The 14,040-nt window shown below is 39.2% G+C and overlaps 1 protein-coding gene across 1 annotated transcript; it reads right to left on the bottom strand.

The window, feature by feature from the left end:
* Positions 1–1,640: 1,640 nt before the first annotated feature.
* On the bottom strand, positions 1,641–12,150 carry kcnj4 (potassium inwardly rectifying channel subfamily J member 4). Its single transcript, XM_004563053.6, has 3 exons — positions 12,060–12,150; positions 7,710–7,841; positions 1,641–6,387 (listed from the first exon to the last, which is right to left on the bottom strand). Exons 2-3 carry the CDS (start codon positions 7,730–7,732, stop codon positions 4,761–4,763), a joined length of 1,650 nt encoding a protein of 549 aa, XP_004563110.2. The 5' UTR covers positions 7,733–7,841; positions 12,060–12,150; the 3' UTR covers positions 1,641–4,760.
* Positions 12,151–14,040: the final 1,890 nt, after the last annotated feature.

Below are 14,040 nucleotides of genomic sequence, written 5' to 3'. Positions count from 1 at the left end.
AATACATCTGAGAAAACACAGCATATTTATATTTCCTAAATATGTAAGTGACTGAATTTCTGCAGTTTAATCTTCATTTTGACAGCAGACAAACACCTTGCTTCCCAAATCAATCCTTATCCCCTCTTTCCTACATACAGAAATAGGTTGTTATTCCTGCACTATTATTATGTTATTTCTGCCACACAAATGAAATATGACAGATTAAAACGAATAAACAGTAAATACTTTTTTATATAAGTTAAAAAAAAAAAACTACTTTAAGCGTCATCAGTTGAGGTTGTTTCGCTGCTTCCTCTCATCCGTCTGTTACTTTTTTGTTCATCACAATGCATGATGGTATAGTGTCCCTGGACATTGAACAGAGAACTTCAAATATAACCTTAGATCATCTCTTTTAGTCACTAAATACTGCAGATATTTTGAGTTGTCAGAGTTTAGGATTGCACAGGTGTATCGATAATAGCTGAAGTCCACTTGGCCTGCTTTTGTGCAGGATTTCTGTCATAGCTTTACGGGATACTTAAGAGAATCCAGCTATCACTAACTCCACCCGTGCTTTGCATACAGAAACAAAATGTGTGCTTTATATGTGTAAATGACCTATTTTGGATAAAAAAAATTACCCTTAGGGGGCTTCAGTTGTCAATCGGGTCCTTTGATTCAAACAAATATGCATTTAAAGATAATGATCAGTCTAGTTTGACGTGCTTGCTTTCATTCCGAGTTTCTGCCGATATTCCTTTGATTTTCTTTTGTCTGGTCAAACCATCCATCTCAGAGGCAAACACAACAGACATGTGACTCTGGATGGATGCACACTTTAGAGCCCTTTGAACATTTATCAGTCACTAGGATTGTGCTTTGTAGCACTGAAAGCTAATCATGTGATATGTACCATGGCCTGCTGTGATTACTGTCATTTGAAAATATAGCTGCTTTTTGGGGGGTCAGATATTTTTAATGCAGCAGGAAATGCTGCCGTGAGTTTAAAGCTTGTACCTTTTGAATCATTCAAACATAACTTGTGTCTTCTCATCAGTGAAACCTCTAATGAGGTTCATAAAAGTTTTCCTGTTAATAAAAAACAATCCTATAAAAAGAACCTCACATTTCCAGGACATAAGTTTAAAAAAGACCAAAACCCATCAAAATCTGAGTCACATTTTCTCTCTGTTTATCAAGTGATATGTTATAATGATGATGCTTTCAGCTCTCTGGCACCATTGTGGTGTCCCTTGTGGGATGCCACACCCAGGGCAATGCCCTTTAGTGCAAAAAGGCAGACATTTGAAATTACATCAAACTATCTGAGGCCAAAACTCTTGTTTTTCCAGTGATATATTTCTTTTTTATAGTTTTGCCTTTAAGAAAAACAAAATTATAAATTTAGGTTGCACTTAAAAGCAGCAATACACTTCTCGTGTGATGGAAACGCCTGCAGAGGCATCTAGTGGCTGCGGAGAGGAATGGCAAACAGTGCAGAGGAGTTCAGTGCATACACTAGAAAGGAGTGTGTGTGTGTGTGTGTGTGTGTGTGTGTGTGTGTGTGTGTGTGTGTGTGTGTGTGTGTGTGTGTGTGTGTGTGTGTGTGTGTGAGAGAGAGAGAGAGAGAGAGAGAGAGAGAGCAGAGAACAGCATTACAGACATAATTACAGAAATATTTATTTGCAACATCAAAAATTGTACAAGAAAGAATAAAGTGCTTTGTACTTCAGGGTTTTTTGTTTTTTTGTTTTTTGTTTTTAAATCTTTTCAGCTTATTTCAGTCTGACAGTAGTTTGCTCAGTGCGTGTGTTAATCCCCAAGGAAGGAATGGTAAATCATTTGATTTCTACAAAGCAGGAAGACTTTATAGCAAAGGATACAAAACACTTACTTGTTAAGTTAACACCCATTCTTGTCAAGTATTACACAATCCAGAACTGACATTGCATAAAGACTTTTATACACTGCCAGTCAAAACCTTGTGAAAAATGTGTTTTCACTTTTTTATTTTTAAAATAACTTAAGAATTTCAGAGTAACTTAAAATTGTATTTTTTTTGCCCATGTTCATGTCAAAATAATCTGTACACAAGTATAGAAATTTAACAACATTTTAATCAGAATCTGATGACATTTAAATATGGAGAACCAAAACCAACAATGTATATGTCTCAATAAATAAATATAAAGTAAAATTTCAGAAATTACACGAACAACCACACTAAAAAAAAGTCAGAATCAGAAGTCCAGAACTCCAATTTTACTTGTTTATTGCATCTCGGTGGCTCACCTGCTTTCAGTAACTAAATGAATATGCCATCAAATGTGCCAAATCAGGCACATTTTCATTTAATATGTTAATTTAATTAAGTAATGTTTTGGTCCTCCGTATTTTAAGGTGTCCTTGTCAAATCAAATTCACACAATTGTAAAATTTGAATTTAAGTGTGTTAAATATGCATTTCATATGAATGTTTGAGAAAATTATTATGGATACAGTAATTTCAGTCTTATTTACAAGATGTACCAGGGCAAACAAAAAAACATTTACACCAAAACTTGCACTGTACTGTCAAAAACATTTATAAATATGAATAAACATGATGATAAACGTGAAACTGATATGCACATCAAAGTGTAAGTTATTTAAAAGTCAGTTATGTTTGTATTTTTTATTTTGTCATCCTGCAGTGTTGAATTCATTAAACCATAGTAAGTATTTTACTTTGGCTGGCAGTGTATGTTTGTCAGTTGAGTTGCTTTACATATGCTTTGTATAATCCTAGTTATCTGGATTGAGAATTTTGACAATAAAACATTATGAAAACTAAAACTATTTACTGTTCGTTGCTCAGATGCACATCGTTTCTACATCCAGTCTCTCTCCCACACATTCACATTAATACAAAACAAACACGCCTGCTAGCAGTCAGCAAAAAAAAAAAAAAATTAAACTCATAAAAGTCTCAATAAACAAAACAAAACAATAAGATAAAATAAAATAAAATAAAAACCATCAGACTGAATATTGTAGTCGGTACAGTCTGATTACTGCATGTAAAAGCCACAGGGTAAACATATTACAAATATTTGTTCAGGCCTCAGTCTGAAACTAATTGATGGGAAATATTTGACGATACAATCAGTAAAGTAAATAATGTTTATTTACAGGTATTTTAGTATTTTCCATGGTAAACTTTTATCATCTATCATATCATTTGGCTCTCTCAGCATGCTTTCCCAGTAAATATTGGAAACTTATTTCTCATGTCATCTATCATACAATCATCATGTCAACTTTGTCTGCAACAATTCATAAGACATTAGTAATAATCCCGTCCACCCACATCCAAATACTTATTGCACTTCCTGAGACTGCACAAACAGCCTCCGTCCCTTTGTTTCCTGTTGTGCTTCCTACTATCATAGACGCAAGTACTGTACACGGGCCACTGTTATCCAACACCACACCTTTCTTTGGCGGACAGTAACAGAGCAAATGTGTTTTGAAGCCGATTCTCAGTATTGATTCTGTAATCACAGCCTGCAACCTCCGCAAGAAACAAACCAAGAAAGAAATCCTCAGAAGGAGCGATCAAGAAATCTGCACAGTAAAAACAAAATCTGTAAAAATACAGTGAAATGTGCTGGTTTAAAATGAAATCATTTTCCATATGAACTTTTTAAGGATTTTTTCCTGTATTTTTTAATCACACAATAATTTTACCAGTTACCAAATACGCAAACCTCCATTAAAAATGTAATGGCAGAAAATTACCAGGACATTTCCCCCTTCTTTTTTTTTTTACACAATTTTTTATAGTGTACTCTGCTTTTTAATCATTATCCTAACTTAATAAAGTTATTTTAGTCTTGATACACTAATAAAATTAAGCATTTTATCAAATCAACTTTAAGCTCAAAACTATGTTTTAAACATTAGATTTTAAATCCAGTGACATCCCTCTAAGTTTATCTTAAGGAAACTTTATTACGTTCTTCAGGAAACATCTTCTGTTACACTTAGTGATTGCACTTAGAATTTTTTTTGCTACTGTACAAAATCAAAAAGTTTATCAATAATGTATGCTAAATAACTTATTATAGGGCAGTTTTAGGAAATATACTTGAATGAACGTTTATATAGAAGATTCTCTCCTGTAAATTTCAACATTTGCAGCGCACAAATATTTTCCATTTCAATGTACATTTATAAGTCAAATATTCTGACTTCTTTCAGCAGTAGAAACAAGCTTCAATACAAATGGGAATATAAAAGACAATGTGGGAAACTATTGCCAGCATGATGATCCACGAACCGGCTGAAGTTTATCGAGCATAAAACTTGAAGAACTTCGGTTCTCTTCATAAAGAGAATTCAAATCAGAATTGCTATTTCTTTCATAAAATATATTGTTTATGTTCACATAGAAATTAAGTTAAGATAAAGAACATTTTAATTATGCAAAATATACATTTCTTAGTCCAAGTTTGTGGGCTTTTCTGCCACTGTGCTTTCCTTTGTCAAATCATAATAAAAGAGCCAAAATCCTGTCGGGAGCCAAAATAAAAAAAGCCAGACTTATTCTGCACAAAGAACCTTTGACAAAAGCTCTAAGAAATTCCATCACAAAACTATTTAGGAAACATTTCGTACTTTTGAGCCACTGAATGTGAATATAAAATAACACTGGAAAGGCAAAAGGGGTATGGGACATGCAGAAAACAGGTCCAGAAACAGGAGGAGCATGGGAGACCATACCCTCCCCCTTCTCACTGAATCTCTTGCTCGCTCTTATAGGTCACTGGATCAAGAGGAATTGCAGTCTGTAAGATATCAAACTCCATCTGGTTATTGTCCATGTCAAGAACACACATGACATTGTGACTGCCTGAAGTCACGGTCGAGTTGTCGTGGAACATATTTTGGAAGTCAACAGAAACTGAAGTCCTTCTCTCCTCTGCCCTCTCCTTCCCTACAATCTGAGAAGAGTCAAATATATCATCCTCTTCCTCCCCACAGCTCAATGCCACCTCGTTCTCATAGCAGAAAGCGTTAAGTGACATGGGGATCAAGTCTTTTGTGGCTCTGCATGCAGACGCAGGAGAAGCAGCGGAAGAAGCCTTGCTCGCAGCTTCATCCAGCTCTTTGGCGCTGAGATGGGGCATTGACGGCACCTCGTATGTCTTGTGAAAGCGTGCGTAGTCTACCTTGTAGCGGTCGCGGTCCTCGTAGATCACAGGCTCAAACCTGTGGCCCCAGAAGATCTCTCTGGAAAGGTAGGAGCTACGGAACTGGGTGGTCATGGCTGTGGCCTCCACCATTCCTTCCAGGATCACAACGACCTCAAAGTCATCTGCCTCCAGATCAGCTCGGCTCAGAGTATACAAGGGGCTATCTTTGTCTATCTCGTGGACTATAACCAGTGGAGATACTAGAAACAGCCTGTCTGTGCCCTCATCATAGCCCACATTGAGGTCCATCTGCTCTAAAGGGATGAATTCGCCCTCAGCTGTGACATACGAACGTATGAGCTGGGCACGGACGTGAGCCTCCACAATGTGGCTCTTCCGCAGGTTCCCCACCCTCCACATGAGGCACAGCTTGCCATCACGCAGCGCAATGACAGCATTTTTGGAGAACATGAGGGTCTGGTTCCTCTTCTTTGGCCGAGCCATCTTGGCCATAATGGTGCCAATCATGAAAGAGTCAATGATGCAGCCTACTATGGACTGTATCACCACTGTTATTACAGCAACAGGGCACTCCTCGGTAACACAGCGCCATCCGTAACCGATAGTAGTTTGGGTCTCCATGGAGAACAGGAGCGCCCCAATAAACCCCTGAACATGAAGTATGCAGGGCATCCTTTGTGCTTGCTCTCCAGTTGTATGTCCAGATGTGGCTCCGTGCAGACCTCCATGTGTCAGTCCATCACCCTTCAGTGTAGGGTGCTCTTCAAAGTCCCCATGTGCCAGGGCAACAGTGTAAAAGATTAAACCAAAAAACAGCCAGGAGACAAGAAAGCTGGTGCAGAATACAGCCAACAGGTATCTCCAGCGGATGTCCACACAGGTGGTGAAGATGTCAGCTAGAAAGCGCTGCCCCTTTTCTTCCATGTTGGTGAACACAACGTTACATTGTCCATTTTTCTTCACAAATCGGCTCCGTACTTGGTTGGAGCCCCTTGTCAGAACCTTTCCGTTGTAGTTGTTCATCACTCCTTGCTCCGTCGTGCTGGGCACGATAGCGGAGGTTCCTGACCTCCTCCTGTCTTCTCCTTCTGAGGTGCAGGCCAAGTGCAGTCTGAATCTGGGTGAACTGTGGCCGTTATGGAGTCCTAAGCTAGAAATCTTTTGCCTTTCTTCCTCTGGTAAAGTATCAGACACAATGCTGTACCTGTCAGGAAAAAAAGGGACTTGGATTAAAAATTGTATTTTTTTTTTCTTTTATTCTTAGTTGATTGTGGCGTACTGTGCAAAACTCTTTTCTTTATCTGTTGCTTCCAATTAGCTCCAGAATTTCCAATTCCAATTTTTGAAGGGGTGTTGAGAAATAGTTCTCTGGGTTTCTGAAGCTCTTTTCAAAGTTTGTCCTTAGACATTGGCTGCTTTTTTTTTACTCATTCTCAGTCCAGTCAGATTGGAAGGTCAGCACCAAGTAACATTTATGACTCCAGTCATAAAACAAAACATATATTGAACTCAGAGTCACAAATGGTCTACTTAAATTGACCAAACTCATCTTCACCTGAGTGTATCAGCATCTCCTTTACATAGAGGATTACCTGCTAGGAAGGTGAGTTCAATTTAGCTGCGTGAGAAGGATCGCTGTCATCACAGATTATAGGATTATACGTGACTCAGTGTCAGTCAGACAAATCATTTTGGGATGGACATGCCTGTACTGTGGGGGCACTTCATCATATGTAAATGAGTGTTAACACTCTATTAATCATTCATTGACCCACTGACACTTGAGAGCTCTGTTTGAGAGATGCTAAGTTTATGTTGACAACGACAATCGATGTTATGTGTTGTTTTTCTTGGGTGGGGATGTGAGCGGTTGTGGTGCTGGGGGTAAACATCATGCTGATTCGCAAGACACAAAACTGTAAGACAAAATGAAATCCATAAGAACCGCCTTGGTATATTTAAGTCACAACAAGCAGTTAAAGAAGAAAGAAATTAGGTGTTGTGTGTTCAAAAAATAAGGTGTCCGACTATTGATTTACACACAGAATGGAAAAAAATGAACATAGTGCATAGTACATCAAGGCAACCTCCTTCTTCACTGTGTGAGACCTGCTGCAGCTACCTGAAGCCGAGAGCTCTTCATGTGCCGCTGGTCAGGACAGCGTAGGACGGCCTTGGCCTTTTCTAAGGATCTGCTTACTGTAAATATCCCTGAGCTGGTCCTGACTCATCCTGCCAACCCAAATTAACAAGCCCATTCTCACCGGACGGTTGGATACTTCTAAACCAACCAACGTTCAAATTAAAAAAGGATGAAATTGTTTCAGTGAACGCAGCAGTCTTTGATCCTCTACAAATTAGTCAGGAAATAATGAGATGAAGCTGAGAATTCAAAGATAGCTGCCCAAACAGAGCTGATACAGTAATAATGAGATGCTACAATTCCAGCAACACCAAGTAAAACGAGTTCAAAGACCAATGGTCCGCATCAGTAAATTTACATCAGGCTGATATTACTGGGCTCACCTGTTGGCTCTACTTGTTCCCATGGCACCAGTGATCACAGGTAGAGGGCCACAGTGGGAGGCCAAACTGTGTCCTACTCCCAAACATCTGGTCTCTTCACAGCAGGTGGTGTTCAGGCCACTGAAGAGACCCCTGGAAGAAGCATAAAATTCAACAGAAACTGTCATGTGATGGTTGCTGTCTTGCTTTTTTAAACCAACCTCACCACATTTAATATTTTGCATAATAGTAATGCATGAGTGGAAAATCTGAGGAATAGTAGTCTATGCATGGTTTTGGTTTTGTGAGTTAAAATGTGGTTCCCATGAGGATGCATGAGTGTAACAGACAAAGCAAAAAGAAGTCATCTGAAGTTTTAAAGTCTTCTCACTGACAAAGACATCAACCACAGCCTGGCATCGCACACTGAAGAAGGCAGCATATTTTGTTTAATTTAAGGAGCGTTTTCTTTCTTTTTAATTACAGAAAATGGACTGAAACTGAAAACCTGTGCCTTTTTTCCCAAGACATCCCAGGCTTGTTGTCATTTGCTTTGTTATCAAATGCTAATGCTGATAAAATGCACCTCTACTTCTTTACAATAAAAAAAACTGATTTCTTTTTTCTTTTTTTAAAAGTTTTAGTCCACTTGCAATCACATGAAGGGATCTGTGGCCTATGAACTAAAATGAGTTTGACAGATACTTTGGCAACCTGGCAAAATTACATGTTACAAACCTGATTGCAGCCAGTGTGTTATATTACTGCTACACCCAGACCAAGAGATCAAGGATAGTAGCATGAACTTACCTCCCACCCCTCCAAGACTCACATACCTTACTATGACACAGTTTATTTGCATTTTGTGTTCACCATTGTGCTTTTATTTTCTCAGAAGCTTTTCAGACTTAATGAAATCCAGTCAGACAAGTCATTTGAAATTTTTTGAACAATGCGTTTACTATTAAACTCTCTCTTTGTATCTATTTAGCACATCTGCAATGTCAGAGAGCTGTTTGTGAGACTATTTGCATCTTATGCATCTTTAATTGAAAATAAAAGTTTATGCAGTTATTTGTTTAAGACATATGGGGCCCGATCTAAAGGCGCAAAACTGTCTATATCTGTCTATAGTGTAGCTTATATCGATAATATAACACTATATCGGGCATCAGAATCAAATGCATGTGTTGAGCTGAGTTTTTTTTTTTTTTACGTGATTTCTAGTTCAAAATATAGTAAAATAAGAGAATAAATTAGCAAAGTGACACTGACTTTTCTTGAATTTTCAGGTGTCACATGAAACTGTATTTTTGTTTCTCTGTAAGACGGGGTCGGAGGCTTTAATCATTTCTCCTAATCAACCAGAGAGTTCACTGGAAACCACATACACATAGAGAAATGTCTGTAAGTGCTGATTGCAGGGATTCGATTTTTAATAAGTAGTGTGTGTCTGCCTCCACTCAGGCTAACTTCCAGCTAACAGCATGATTTTGCAGATCTCCTAGCTTGTGTCTGTTTCAGTGAGCCAGCAGTGTATAAGCTCTAAGGCTTCCCTTTGAGTGCAAAAGGTTTCTAAGCTGTAATGAACAGGAGGGCTGGCAGAGTGCAGGTACCAAAGTGTTGAAGCAGTGATGAGACACACACAATACAAACCAGTTAATGGTCACCACCTAAAACTGGGGATTTTTTTTTCTGATGTCAGTTTCCATAGGAACACATCTCCTCTGGCATTTAGGGGATGGAGGGAAGTGGAGAGAGTCACCAGCTGTGTGTGTGCGTGGAGGGGGGCAGTATACAGTATTAAGTGCTCTTATAAAATGAGTCAGAGAGGGAGGGAGGGGTGGAATGAGAGAAAGGGTGCAAGGGCAGGAACACAACAGCTACATGTGACTTTAAATATGTTTAAATGGGCGCTAAGAGGTGACACTCAGTGCAGGCTTTTGATCTGCATCACTGAGTGAAAACACAAATGAGGACGAGAGGAGCCCTGCAGAGTTTGGATGTTTTACTTTCGCCTGCCTATTTCCCAAATAAGTTCATACTGCACTGAGGGCAATAGAACCACACTGATCACAAAAATATGAATGATAAAATTTCAAAAAGACATATTTTCTCGCATTTTACATTTTTAGCATATGTCTGGAAAATAATCCAGATTAAAACGTTATAAGAAGGAAGAGTCTCTGTTAAAGCTTGTGTATGAGTTGTGCAAATATAGGGTATGTTTATGGTTTCATTTCCTCACATATGAGGATTTAGTTCTTTTTTTTTGCCTTTTTTTAAACATGCAAAATCAAACGTACCTTTTGAATTTAGATTTTTGGTCTAATTACTGTATTCAATTGTAGATTAAGGGTGCCATTATCTGACTCATTCATATTGAAGTAATTTTTGGTTGGAACCCTGCTGTAATTATGAATATATTGTTTGTATATATGTTTGTATATAGCACATTTTGCACATGCAAATGCAGACATGTTGCTTCGCAACTTGGGGACTTTCTGGCTATTAGACTCAGCAAAGATTAAAAAAAGAGGTAAGTGAGCTGGGTGATAAGAAGGAAATTAGGATGCTCAAGTGTTCATTTCCCCGAAAGCTTTTGATAATGGCCCCTGATGAGATAAACGACATTGTCAGCCACTAAGAAAAGTAATATTTTCAGTGCGAATGCCAGAGCTTTATATCAGATGTCAGACATGCTTTATATCAGATACAGCCTCAGATGAAGCAGTCATCATGCACAAGGATCTTGATCGCTGGTCATCATGCGTTGATTGTTGAAAACAGGAAAGTGGCTTCAGTGTCCTTAAAAGACTTTGTGAACAAATGCAAATGACATTGCATATAAATGTTTTCTGCATGAAGACAAAATTAGAAGTAAACTGAAAACTACTCAAATACAACAAGCTAACCTTCAAACTCTGTATATACAGGAACTATTTTTCAATTGTTGCCTTAAACTATCATTTATTTTCACTGTCGTGGAATTTGATTATTCAGGTTTTGATCAATAACTTTGATAATCTTATCAAAAAGACTGTTTTTAGTTAGTCATCCCACTTCTCTTTGCTTCTCTTTCTTCTGTGAAAGCTAATCAATACATACCCTGGTTTCACCTCAGTACCTACAAAGCATCAGCAGTAGCCATGAAGAGAATTATTCCCACGCTATCTTCACATCCCAGACATCCTCCATCTTGGCTTCAATTCAGATTTGTTTGGGTTTTTTTTCCTATTTTGTCCTATTTAAATTTTTGCATAACATATTGTATTTTCTGGTTCACGATTCAGGCCGGTTATACAAACTGACCACATGATCATTTTGCAACACATCGGGTTGAAAGTGATGACAAAGTTTTAAAAGCAGCAATGACACTTAGTCACAGGTCACATTTACCTTGATCCCACCTAACTTCTCTTTATTCTCATGAGCAGATAGAGAAAGGTCACTATGGCGACTGCTCATCTGCAGCAGCTCAAGTCTATTGACCGTTTAAAGTTAGTTGTCTGATATCTCAGTCATGTCTCTGAACAATGTAGTCAGTTTTTTTGGAATAAAATGTCTCACTACAGTTTATTCAATTTAACTGACCTAAAGGATTACCAGCGTTTATTAGCCTGACGAGACTAGGTCACAGTGATGTAATCGAGGATAATTAATCAATTTGTCCTTCATACAAACTAAGAAGTTTTATTTTATATTAAAGTTCCTGCACACTGTTGTCCACATGTTTAGCATTTTCTGCAAAAGAAAATGTGTTTGCATCATTATGAAGATTGTGTCAGAGGATCCCTTCAACTTCTTCCATCTTTGTGGAGCCATCAGTGGATAATTTGTTCCCTTTTCCTTCACTTTACTCTGCAGATGTGGAAGATACAATGAGGCTGTTCCTCTCCTTTTTCTGAAGGCTCCAGAAACAATGATTCCCTTCTGATGAGATTGCATAAAAACATAAGACAGGTGCGTAAGAAGATCAACAGGTGGACAGCATCACTGTCTTCGGGCATATTTATACCTGATGATTCTTGATATGTCTTCATGTGATGCATTTAAGCTTCGCCAGGGTTGTAGAGATTTGCAGTGTTTGAATGACTAGTGTGACCTAACCCTACACAGCAGTTTCCATGATGCCCGAGCTTTGAGTACGTCTGACGCAGTGCTTATTCTGGGTTGATCTCTGCGAAACAGTGCGCTGTCCGCATGCAAAACTAAAAGCTGCTCTTCATGTCTGTCATCAGAGGTTACCAAAGTTCTAAAATACAAGCAAAGTTATCACATAAATGTATTCAAAGTTCGGTTTATCAAACTGTTTTTCAGCAAATCTTTCTGATACTTAAATATTGGCATTTGAGCAGGAGTTACTCTCACCTTGCAAATGATCAGTTGTTTCCTTTCTTTTGCTTGTACTTTTAGTTCGCTCTCACTCTGCGGGGCAAAGCTCCAACGTCCTTAAGTTCATAAGGTGTGTGACAACTTCTTTAATTCTTCCTTTCTTTGAATAGTTTCCTCTAGTTACTCCTTCATCGCTTATTCATCGTTTCATCCCCGCCGTGTCTCTCCTTCAATCCTTTCCTGTCCTCCGCTGCCTCCTTCGCTGATGGTAATCCTGTCTGTGCGCACCCTCCTCTGCTACTGTACTCATACGCCACAGCCTGAAAACGCTGTGTCAATCTCCCCTCTGCTGTGCATGGGGGGAGGGAGGGGGAGGTGGATGGAGAGGAGAGGAGAGGAGAGGAGAGGAGAGGAGAGGAGAGGAGAGGAGAGGAGAGGAGAGGAGAGGAGAGGAGAGGAGAAAAAAAGCAAAAGAAAGTAAGAGAGGAAGGAGAGGAAATGACACTAAATGGATATCCACTTGGTGTGCTCTCAGCTTATGTAGGTGTTGAGTAATGCCTGATGTGCCCATGTAAGCAAGCAGGAACTCATTTGAGTCATGATTTCTGAAGTAAGTCTATTCAAGGAACAAAAATGGCAACAGGTGGGAGACAAAAATATGGGGTCTTGGAGATTAAGCAAGTTGCCAACACAGTTTAAAACTGTGCATCACCCTGATGATTACAGGGCTGTTGCCGCAAATTGCACTTTGACGGTAAATGCTTTCCATTTACTCCCGAACAGCTGTGCTAGAGATGTTTTCCAGCTTGTTGTTAACACCTGACAAAGGTTATAACAACAGTGAGCTACGAAAGGCAGAGAGCGCTGGATTTAAGCTTTGAAACTTTGTCCATGTCCCTGTGTTTAGTTTAACTTTAACTGTGATAAAGCAGCAGGCTTCCTCTCACATACTGTGGTCATTCCAGAAGGAGTGCAAATTTGTTACCTAAGTGCTGAAAGTGTTGTTTGACCTGAATCTGAGCAGAATGTGTGATTAATCTCAGTAATATATTGAAAATTCTCATTTTTAAATCATAATTATAATAATAATCATATTTTACTGCAAATCTTTAATTTGATATTCCTGAACTTCCAACTTAATGATGCAGTATGACTGAGCATATGGTGTGTTCACTATTGGACTATTATTTCAAAGTAACAATGATCAGCGAGTTAATACAGATACGTCTATACATTTTGTAGCTTTGCCTCTGTACACTATCACAGTGATTGCAGATCAAATAGTCAACGCAGACTTTCAGCTTTAATTCAAAGGGTTTAACAAAACGACTGCATTAACTCATTACTAATAATCGCAGTATCTTAGCTGTTCCTAGGACTGCACTCTTCTGGAAAGAGATCTTGGGTGTTGTTCCTGGGATCTGCTGGAGCCACTCGCGCTGCTTGGGGGTCACTGCCCTGAGTGCTCAGATTACCACTGGGGCCACTGTTACATTTACCCTTGACATCTTCTTAAACTCTTCTCTGAGTCCTTGGTACTTCTCCAACTTCTTGTGTTCCCTCTTCCTGATGTTGCTGTCATTCAGTATCGCCACATTTATCACTACAGCCAACTTCCTCTGTTTGTCTACCACCACTATGTCCGATCGGTTAGCTATCACCATTTTGTCTGTCTGCATGTCCACCCTTGGGGGCGTCTCCCATTTTGACCTCGGGACTTCCATGTATGCCCTGCCTGCTAGCATCTTGCACCCTGCTGTGCTTCCATGATCAGTGCCTCTGTGCTGTCTTTAAGCCCAGCTTTGTCCAGCCACTGGTTGGATTTCTGGATGTCAGCCACCTCCTCTATCTGCCGGTGATACTTACCATGCAGGGCTCTGTCCTTCCATGATGGTTCCTCCTCTTCCTCCTTTTTCTTGGGTTTCTGCAGCTTGAAGTATTCACTGCGCACACAGTCAGTCGTGGCCATCTTCCTGATGTTCGATGTCTCATCCTGGACTGTGGTTCTAGCACTCTG

This window comes from Maylandia zebra, linkage group LG4 (genome assembly GCF_041146795.1).
Source record: "Maylandia zebra isolate NMK-2024a linkage group LG4, Mzebra_GT3a, whole genome shotgun sequence".
Lineage (NCBI taxonomy): Eukaryota > Metazoa > Chordata > Actinopteri > Cichliformes > Cichlidae > Maylandia > Maylandia zebra.
Note: the sequence above shows the minus strand (reverse complement) of the source record. Positions and strands in the feature narration are given on the sequence as shown.